At 28.0% G+C, this 11,656-nt stretch overlaps 1 protein-coding gene across 2 annotated transcripts; it reads right to left on the bottom strand.

Annotated features, from left to right (window-relative positions):
• Positions 1-39: 39 nt before the first annotated feature.
• LOC149060338 (uncharacterized) lies at positions 40-6,480 on the bottom strand. 2 transcript variants are annotated; one of them, XM_089216795.1, is made up of 6 exons: positions 6,391-6,480; positions 1,593-1,723; positions 1,236-1,346; positions 1,071-1,170; positions 790-999; positions 40-690 (listed from the first exon to the last, which is right to left on the bottom strand). In XM_089216795.1, the coding sequence occupies exons 3-6, from the start codon at positions 1,333-1,335 to the stop codon at positions 654-656; spliced, it is 447 nt and encodes a 148-aa protein (XP_089072921.1). In that variant the 5' UTR covers positions 1,336-1,346; positions 1,593-1,723; positions 6,391-6,480; the 3' UTR covers positions 40-653. The 2 variants fall into 2 exon arrangements, with proteins under 2 accessions (XP_089072921.1, XP_089072920.1); XM_089216794.1 differs by having other exon boundaries at positions 758-999.
• Positions 6,481-11,656: the final 5,176 nt, after the last annotated feature.

Raw genomic sequence — 11,656 nt, forward strand, 5'->3', positions numbered from 1 at the left:
TGGGGAGTCATAGAGCTAAGTATCAACGGGCTAATAATATTTCAATTTTTTTATAAAAATATATTTATCTAATAGTTAAATTGTACAAGTAATTTAGATGATGTCAGCTAATATAATATGTCAGCACACTGTTTATGTTTTCTTTCTCAAGCCCAGGCACAATACATACACAACAACAAAACGTATTCACTCAAAACTGATTTTTTAATTTTCTTCAGTAATCTTAGAGTAAAGTCACCCATTGCAAAAAATATAGAGAATAATATTTATGAGGGTATGACATATGGATTTGTCAAAAATTGTCTCGAAATAATTTAATATCTATTCCAATTTTTTCAATCACATTGACTATTAAAATGAAATCCTCTTCTTATTGCCATCTCGCCCATAATCAAGTCAAAAACTAGATCTAAATTTTTATTTTTCATTTATACTACTTTAGATTTAATTGCATTTATTGATTCAGCTGCAGTTATTCCAGGCGAACCATCAATAACTGAGTACCATTTGCGAATGGTACTTGCACGAGGCAAACATTTGTTAACGTTTTCCGTACATAATTGTAAGCAGTTGGTGAATATAGAAATGGAGAGTGAGCGCAAATGATCGCAGTTCTGAAGTCACTGTTTTTCCTGAAAATTGATTTAATTGCTTCATAACCATTTCGTGCTGACTACTTGATAATGATTCCTAAATAATGATTTAGTAAAATTTTTTTATTAATAAGTATTTTTATGTGTAGTTTAAACATTTATACCTTCAGGACGGTAAAGTAGTTGTTTGATATACCTAAGGTTTTTGTCGTTTTTAAGGTGATCACCAAGTCTTCTAACGTATTGATACGTTTTTTTAAAGTTAACTGTTTGCTTATGTAAATATTTTATCCACTTTCTCTGATTATTTGTAATTTTTTGCGAAGCAATACAGTACTTCAATCGGCTGTTGGGGCTTTCGATATCATTGGGAGATCTAAAATCGCCCATAAAACATTTCCTTTTCCTATAATAACACATTTTTCAATAGTTATTATAAAATATATGATCCGTTTTTAAAATAGTCATGAAACTTACTTATTAGAGGTTAAGTTTTCTTTAACTGTGTTAACACTTTGCGAGGAAGCTGGTGAAAAATCAATATATGAACTTGGTGGTTCTTCTACAACTGAAGGAGCTAAAACGTAATAATACATGATCACAGTACCTACTTAATTAAAAAATTAAAAAAGTTTGGCATACTTAGCTCAAGAGATTCTGAATAAAGATCAGATAGTGATAAAGTAATTACTTCTTCTTCTACAGTTTCGTCAGTAATAATTGTTGGGTCATCAAATAGCATTCTACGTGCAGCTAAAATTGTATCATTAATTTCTTTTAATATTGAATTTAATGTATTATAGGTACATAGATATAATTATATTGGTATTACTATAAGATTTACGAATGATACTTGTAATTAACCGAAAAAATCATTACTATGTATTCAGTTGGGCACAGCCCAATTACATTTATGATAAATAAAAAAAATAAGCAAATAGGTTACTAAATACTAAGCACAGCATTTTTTTTATGTTTTTGTTTTACAAATGCTAGTACTTGAAACTTCATAATCCAAGTCAGAATCAAAATGTAGACCGCAAATATTTGAACTAATGGTCTTCGCAAACAATGAATTGTGCTACTTAATAAATTGTATCCACAATTCACCAACATCTCCTTTTGGAAACCTAGAAAATGTATAAAAGTTGTTGAATAATTTATTGGTGTAAAATACTTAAATAATTAGATAACTATTTTTTTTTTTTACAACATACATATGTTAAATTAAATGATAAAAACTGAGATTTCAAAATAAATTATTCTGAATATTAGCGTTTTTGTGGATGGTACAAGTTAGAGTATTTTTTATAATGGACTAGTTGTTTAATTTTGAAAAAATGTAAGCTTGATAAAAAGATCAGCAATGGGTAGGTAGATACATTGCGTAAACAACTAGGTAGAAAAGCAGGATTGTTAGGGGCCAAATATTTTATAAATTATTCCTTCATATCTAATAACTGAACTGTATTAAGGTCCATTCCTATATTATTAATAAAGGTAAATATACAAATGTCAAAACATTATTTGGATCAAGTGTTACTAAAAAAAATGTATCACACTGGATCGTCTTTGATGGGTATTATGTACCTATATGATTTATAATAAAGCATATAATTAATCATTTAATTCAAATTTAATATATTATCTATTACCTACTGACTTACTCAATGATAAGCTAATATACCTAAGCTCTATAGTCTTTACTATACAGTAGAGCCGTTAGGTACCTACTTACCCACCTGTTTAGTTTTAGGTATTTTATAAGATACATAATAATAATAATATAATTTTGTGATATTAAATGTGGCCACATGATTACTTGTACTAGTTGTATCCAATAACCAAGATCAAAATCTGTAGGACATCACGTATGCTTATAATTATTTATAATATAATTTATTATAATTTTATAACCAATAAATGATCCTAACGAAGAAAATATGCTTCTAAAGATACTCAACTTACACGATTTAAAATAATGTACTAAACATGTAATATTAACGAAATTTCAAAGTATAATGCACGCGAATTTAAAAGAACGCACTATCTGATCAATATTCAATAAATGATTTCACAGCCAACGTAATTAATCGGTTTAATCTTTTCTATAGGTACCTACCTAACTCATTAAATGGATTCGTTACTCCTTAGGAAATTTATACTTACAATATATTATATTTAGTATAATTTCTACATAATATTATAAAGTAAAATCAATTTTTTATATTCTAATAAAATTATTATATTGTTGTTATTCCTTAGGGCTTAGAGGCTTAGAGGATTTTAACAACGCTAGAATTGTTTGGTGATGGTAGAGAGCGAGGGTATGATTTATACTTTTCTTTTTTTAAACATTTATGTCATTTATGTTCAACATTTTATATCGAGTTATATATTGCAGTCATTATAACAAACGTCTTTAGTAATATACATATATATACATTTTTTTTTGTAGAGATGCATACGGTTCCAACAATTCTATATATATATACCAATATTTATTTTTACATAAGGCTCATAATAACTTATGCTTTATGTATTATGTGGCAACATGGCTCAGATAGTATGTAGATATCTAAATGTCTAACAGAGTAATCTCATACAAACAACGGGAAAAACATCCTATCTCATCACATGTGGCTTTATTTTTGTTCCTTATGAATATAAATGAACAGACGGAGCCGGCTTCAAAAAACTATACTATTATACTCGTAATGCTGGATCTGGTCTACGCGGCGTGGCGACGGCAACTACTGGCAAGTTAAGTTATCCCCTCAGTTACATCGAAATGTGGTAATTACTATGACTGCAGTAAATTATTAATAATAATTATTAATTGTTGTTTTCGAGAATTCAGTATATTGTGAGAAATGATAATATGAGAATAAGCGAACAACTCAATATCCCAGCGGGTCTGCTCCCGCATAGTTACATTGTCTTTTATAAAATATAGATCATATTAATTAACAGAATATTTTGTCAATTCATTACTTATTCCTCGCTCATGTCAGTTGATTAAACACATAATACGATGCATATATAATTTCGTGGAACTTATGTCATTAATGATTTAACATTATAATATTATATATTATTCATTTAAGTAATAATCTCGTTTTGATTTGGTTATCTCGTTGTTCTAGTATATTATCTACTAACTTATAATATACTAACCTACCCAAATTATTTCGTTCAAATGTCTATATAAAGGCGTACGTATTGGTATTAATATAATAATATGATACTATATCACTGATATCATATCAACAATAAATTTGATTCATATCACGTTAATTCAAATATTTTTACGTCCGTGATTTATTTACTATACGTAATAGCATATTATATAGATACCTTCATTACATTTTATTTTGTTAGACATTTTTTCGTATTTTGTCTTTATATTGCTTTTTTATTTTAGTTAATACTAAACATTTAATAATAATTTTCAACCAACTATAAACTTGTCATGTCATATTAATATATTAATATATATTATAATTATGGGACATAACTACATAAGTATTCAAACATTTTCCCCACGGATCCTTTGTTTTTTTATAACATGCTGACGACTCCAAAATTATTGATGACAAAAAAAGAGAATGCCTATCTATAATTTATCAAGTGTATAAATTTAATTGTTAATAATAATACACGTTTTATTATGTACCTACATAAATTATCAGTACGGCTACGGCCCATTTGGCTCGCAACTTTCCCAAACGGCTCCTGTCGTACAAAACGGATCCCATTGTATAAATATGTCGATTCCTTAACGGCACCCGTTTATGAAAATTCCTTCCTACTCCATACAGGTTTAGGATTGTCTCAGAAGAAGTGTGGTTAGGCTATATGAAAAATCATATGTATTATAAAATATAAATTAGAAGTGCGTCGGTTTTTTTTTTTTTTTTTAATTGTAGTATTTTACTGAATTATACAAAGCAAACTGTAAAGAATTGTTGTTATCGAATACCGGAGTGTTTTGCGAATTTATATATTTAATGAAATTTTTTTCAATGGGAGCCCTTTGGGAACCAATTAGTAGTGAATGTGAGTCGTTTGGTTTGTACCGATGGTGACACTAGTCAATGTTTGATTGGCAACACAATTATCTTAAGGGGATTGGAAGCGGTGATTTTCTGTCTTTGTTTAACACACGTGCAATATAGGATTATAGACCTGTTCCATTTCTAACGTACCGATTGTTATGATGAAGCGATAAGAATTCTGAAAACAGATTTGAATTTGTCGTCAAGTCTACTTGACATCGATTTTCCCACATGTTTGATTTTTTGATTTAAACAACTGCAAAAATTTAAATATGTAAATTTTTTAATTACTTTTTTTTGATACATCGGTTTTTGGATTTTGGGGCGATAATATCAAAAATGTGAGAAAGTCGATCTCAAGTAGACTTGACGACAAATTCAAATCTGTTTTCAGAATTCTTATCGCTTCATAATATCGATCGGTATGTTGGAAATAGAACAGGTGTATAAATAATCCTATATTGCACGTGTGTTAGACAAAGACAGAAAATCACCGCTTCCAATCCCCTTAATAACTATCGTTTTCATTTATCGTAATATCATTAATGTAATGACCACATTATCATTAGGTTTCGCCGGTATCAGGTATATTATTATTTTCCTATCCTGTGCAGAGGCATCAATGACCAACACAACTACACAAACGACTTCCTTTGGAATTTTAAGCCACGAAGCATAGAAAAAATATCTCAGCCATGTTATAGTAACGCCTAAAATTATATTATTCGAAAGTTAAAAGACTAAAACTTCAAGTAATAATGAATATTGAATAGGTAGTTTGAGTTTTCAAAACTAATTTTTAAATATTATTATAATGCATTTTTTTAGAATATTGTTTACATCATCAGAACTTTGTATAAAAATGCACCAAGTTTACAGAAGATCATCTCGATGAAATTGTTTTTTGAATTTTAGTACATGCCGTTATAGATTGCAAATGAGTTGACACAGACTATATTGTATTTTTTTTATTGTTAAATTAGACTACGCACTGCAGCGTCTGAGCGCCATGTGATTTGATTCAAGGACGGTGAAACCGGTTTTTTCAACCCCTCGAGTATTAGGTATTTACCATTTACATGCTATACACGGCAGTCGTGTCGGCCGGCCACTGGAAAATATTATGTTTATTCCCCAACAAACGTTCTCATCGCCACCTATCGGCCGTCAATAATCAAGCAACAAATTTTTTGGTTGCACTAGCGGTATAGTGTAACAATATCGCTTTAATACCTGCCTATCCCTACGGTGATATACAACGCTGTCAGTTGTATTTCAAACGCAGTAGAAAGTACCTACGTCCTAACTACAAGAAACGCGTGTGCGTCTAACAAATTTTCTTATATAAGTGAGTACACCTATAACTTTTATATATGTTTAATATTCTAGCAATAATTTATTAACGTAATTATAATTATTGTTATTTGTTATCGGTTATCAAACGGTTTATTACACATTATAATGTACACAATATACATAATGTAATAGTGTATAGGTATAATGTTTTAGTCTTTCTGCAACCTGCAGCTTTTAAATAATATAATAATTAATTGCTTCAGGTTCAATATTTAATCGATATAATTATAAGCGATGCGATATCGTATCGATGGATGATAATTTAGGTGCCTAATTTAATGTTGGTACGCAAATATTGACTACCTAAGTACTTTAGTCCATAAAATCAACATTTTAATAACACTCGGATAGTAGCTATGTTATATTATTATTACTAATAATACCTGATTATTTTAAAGTACAACCAATATCCAACATTTGATAATATATTTTAATTTTAATTAGATCACTAGTTTTCCGGGTGTCTGATTGTACGTAGGATTCTTACAATATTCGAGATCTTCCATTTCGGCTGAAAAAGATATTTTTTTCACGTTATTTATTATAATATACGGTGTTGGTCATTATATACATTAATATATACGTAATACGTATAATAACATTAATTAAACATGATTTTGGGCGATTTTATATTTAAGCATAGGACAATGGTACATTGGTACATGTTTACTGTCTATATGTGTATAATATATATTATGTATGTACCTATTGTATCTTATGACTTATATTAGGTACGCACGACTCGCAACTTATCAAGTTACCAATCATAAAACCAATTTAGTCGACTCGAATACCCTATATAACTATTTAACCTAACTTAAGCTTTGTAATTTAACCTACAAGAAACTGAAATACGATGAATTTCACCTTATAGTTTAAGGTATGCAAAATATTTTAATTACATATACGGCCATTTGGGTTTCATTATTTTTGTTTTTATTTAAAATTTTAGATTATATTTCTAATTTTTATTTCGTACAAATATATTGAATAAGATAGGTACTGCTTAAATAAAACTATAATAATAGCTATGTAATGTAATTAAAAGAAATTAACGGTGACTTCACATATCACCGTAAAAACTACGTGAGCTGCAGTGATTTCCAAAAAACACTAATTTTTTGATCTACTGTAATTTTTAATGTGATTAAATAATTCAAGTATTCATATTGATGTAATTAGATGATTAGTGGTCACTGGGTCAATGGTATACGGTATATACCTACCGAGAGTAGAATAAGATTCTACTTTCTGGTATATGAAAAATACTATTGTAACATTATGGTATACCACTATTACTAACTGTTTAATTCAGCCAATTATAGGAAATCATGGTTAACGGTTCTAAGTGAATCAGCTAATAACTTACCAATGAATTGAAAGACGAGAATGATAACCGATATATTTAAAATACTCATCGGGGTGTGATTTCAGAATTGAAAAATTATCTTGAATCTGGCCTTTGATGAAAGGGATTCCATTTCATATTCAGTGAACGCATGCAATATTTTTCTTGCTGATCATTTTTCGTTTTAATTTTTACTTTTGTATAAACAAAATGAACTACAGTAATCGCTTTACATTTTCTAAGGACCAAGGTCTCCTGCATGTTCTAAAACGATGAAAAATAACCTTTTTAAAGACTTGACTGCAACTAACGCAATATTACAATTTACCCAAACTATACGTTTTCTATACGAATAATAATAACTTCAAATGACACTATAAGCACCTTTCAAATTTGGCGGGTAAAATATTCGAAATAATTTTAATCACACGCGAATCTCTTAGTGTGAAAACTTACACGGGAATGGTTTTAAATCGCTCCAGTGTGAAACCAGTTTAAAAGTTCCATTCTTTTTTTTTTTAATTTAAGCAGAGTAAAAGGATTATTTATTTTCATATAGTTGCAGCTCCGGAGCTAAATCAAGAAGTTTGTTTTCTACTGCGTAGCTAATGTATACGTATACAAAGGTATCTTTCCAAAGATCTTTTGGTAAGTAGTAGAGGATACGGTACAATAAAATATATATTTCTGTACCACTAAGATCAATATCATTATCTTATTGTGTTTTACCTAAATTTAAAGTGGAGAACTGGAGACCCTTACGACTACCTACATATACCTATGTAGTATGTATACATCACACACTGTCGGAATAGGTCTATCAGCATATATATGTTTCGGAGAACGTTTTATTCTGTTTCCTGTATAAGTATAAAAGTAATACATAACACAATAACGTTTACAATACGCAGGAAAATACTTTTTAGAGGGTTAGAAAATATTAAATATTTGGGCGTATTATTATTGTCAAAAAACTACCTACCTTCTAGAAGACATAAGTGTTTATTACCAAACATTTTAAAAACTTGTGTCTCGTATAAAGAAAAAAATACGTAGCCATTTCGTGCAGTGATTTAAGACGACCTGAAAAATAAAATACACATGCAAATTATGTATACCTACATGGAATTTCAGATGTCTAGTAGGTATATTGATTTTGCAATTAGATGTTTTTAAATATTTCTTTTAAAATTGTATTATAATTTTAAAAAAAATAATCAGAAACTATGGACATATATTTTATATGATTGTACATACCTATACGTATTATTATATTTTTTTGTGAACGAAACGTGTCTATATGACACGATTTATATAATCGATAATCAGCACCGTGGTTATTATCTATACAAAAAAATACGAGTATTTATATGATTTCCGTTGTAGATCGTTTTTAATAATAACGCGGTCCGTTTTGAACGATGGTTTCGATAGTGGGTGGATATGAAACAATATTGACAGTTAAATAAATCATGTTTAATGGCGTACTGCAGTAACACGATACCGTCATACTATACATTCATCAGGAAAGAGTAAACTTAATTATATATATATACAATATACATAGCATGTAAAGTGTGTATCACATTCAGAATTATAAATCACAAGAGATTTAATATTCAGTAAATCGAAAAAAAAACCAATTTACGACGAACCGGACATGCAAACAATACGGTATTACCGCGATTGCTCCACGATCTCATAAGTACCGATTTAAGTAACTTGACTTTACTTAAACCTAATTTTCGTATATAGAAATTATGATAGCTTGAATTTTTAATCTTGCATTTTGAAAATGCAAAGATTTTTTTTGTAGTTCCGTATTCAAAACTTTTATTCTATCAAAAATAAATATCATTTAATATTTAATTTGATTATTATTTAATTTTTGAATGTTTTATTTATTTCACGAGGTGCTCGGGCACCGCAGTACCCCAATAATCGGCGCCCATGAACAGAAATGTTGAATTGAGTGGTCCATGAGAACATAAATATAAAATTTGGACAGTAAAATAAATTGTGTTCATAGGGTCGAGATATGTTTATGTTACTTATATTGTCGAGAAATCTTCAAAGAATGCGCAAACGCCCATTGAATTCTTAATCATGTCAGGACTCAGGAATATCGTTATAAAAATTTAAAATATACTTACCTAACAGTTTTGTTCAAATAATTTCCAAAAATATCCACCCGATTTGAATTAAAACGACTGTTCAGTACTAATAATAATTAGTAGCTTCAGAATACGTATTGTATCTACGAGTATGTTATATATTTATGGTAATTTATAAAAGACGATTCAGAGTATTATATTTTATATTTTTTTAAGTATATAAATAAAACTTAAAGGTCTATAAGTACATTCTAATACAGTGTATTATAGAGAAATTCCGAAAAAAAAAGTTTTCATTAAATGATGACTACGGATAAAAACTCTCTGTAAAATTACTATTATATTAGTGTATTATAATATACCTAGTATACCCACTAATATTCAAACAATAAAAAAAGTAATGATAATACCTAATTATTTAAAATACAAATATTACAGTACCCTAGATTAATTATAAGATAACTATTAATGTTACACATTGTACATCTTTCGTTATATTGATATATATATATATATATATGTATACCTAATATTTAAGCTCAAAAATTATTTTATATATATATTTCGAAATAACTTTTGTTCAATTAATATTTTATTTTTATTTTTATGTTCATTAAGTGACCTTAACACTGAATGTTTAATACATTTTTTGTATAGTACTGAAAATAAAAAAATTGAAATTTACTACAAAATTTTTTCGATAAATTCAAAATAGCCTATTTGTGAATCTGATTATAAGAACAATTTCGATGGTAAAAAGGTAGTCGAGTAGTTTTATTTTAGAACTTAATAATAAAAAATTTTTTATGAATTTCTAGCATAAAATAATTTGAACATTGCCGTAATTTTTACGTATTTAGTCAAAATGTAAACTTTGAATGCTTGTAAAAAAAATTGTACGCATTTCTTTTATTTTTCAATTGCTATTGTAAAAATATGATGGGAGCCATGTATTAAATTTTCAAATCTTAGATATAAAAGGAACATTTTTTATGAATTTCTAGCATAAAATAATTTATGAATTTTCGTGTTTTTACGTATGTTATCAAAATTCAAACTTTGAATCCTTGTAAAAAAAAAGTTTTGACCATGAATTTATTTTATTTTTCAACTGCTATTGTTAAAATGTGACAGAAGCCTTGTATTAAATTTTCAAGCTTTTCCACCGAACAAATAATTTTTTATCGATATTTATAGAAAAAAAAACTACAAAAGTTGAAAAATTAAAATGTCAGTAAACAGCTCAAAACAAATCTAAATATTTTGAAAATGTTATCAAATATAGAAAATATCTATATAAACATTCACTGAAAATTTCAAGTATCTGTGGTCATTTGTTTTAGACTTTTAGAGTTACACCAAAATAAGAAAATTACTAAATATGAAATCCAGTGAAAATCCAATGTTGTAAAAATTTAAATTTCAAATGCTCATAAAAATTTAATTTGAATTTCCGGTGGACATTTTTTTTTTTGTGATAAAGATTGAAAAACTTGTAAGGAATCTCGTATTAAATTTTCAAATCTTAGAATTAAAAAGAACATTTTTTATGAATTTCTAGCTTAAAATAATTTGTGAATTTTCGTGATTTTTACGTATTTTGTCAAAATTCAAATTTTGAATGGCTTATAAAAAAAAATTGTGACTATGAATTTCTTTTATTTTTCAACTGCTATTGTAACAATATGTTAAGAGCCTTGTATTAAATTTTCAAGCTTTTCTGCCTAACAAATAAATTTTTATCAATATTAATTTTAAAAAAACTAATAATAATCGAAAATTTCAAATGCCTATGAATAGTTCAACTTAAGTCGAAAATTTTTGAAAATTGCATGGTGGATAGAATGTACTTATATAAACATTCGGTGATAATTGCATGTATCTATGGTCATTTGTTTTAAAATTACATAAAAAACCAGAATCGATTTTGTCGAAAAATGAGTGTGCGTAAAATTTCCCGTTTTTCCCTTAATTTTTAGTTTGTTTTTCTCGATTATTTAGGAAAGTATTTTTCACTTTTGACCCCCCAAAGTACCAACTAGATTCACTTTCTGATCGAACGAGGTACTGAAGTAAAAAATCGAAGCACTTTTACTGCCCCAAAACGTGATGACAGACACAAAAAAAAAATACACACATCATGGTAAAATCAATACATTCATTGCTCCACTCAGAATCTAAAATCTT

Source organism: Diuraphis noxia, unplaced genomic scaffold (assembly GCF_037042655.1).
Source record: "Diuraphis noxia isolate RWA-SAM2 unplaced genomic scaffold, SU_Dnox_SAM2 contig0001, whole genome shotgun sequence".
Classification (NCBI taxonomy): domain Eukaryota; kingdom Metazoa; phylum Arthropoda; class Insecta; order Hemiptera; family Aphididae; genus Diuraphis; species Diuraphis noxia.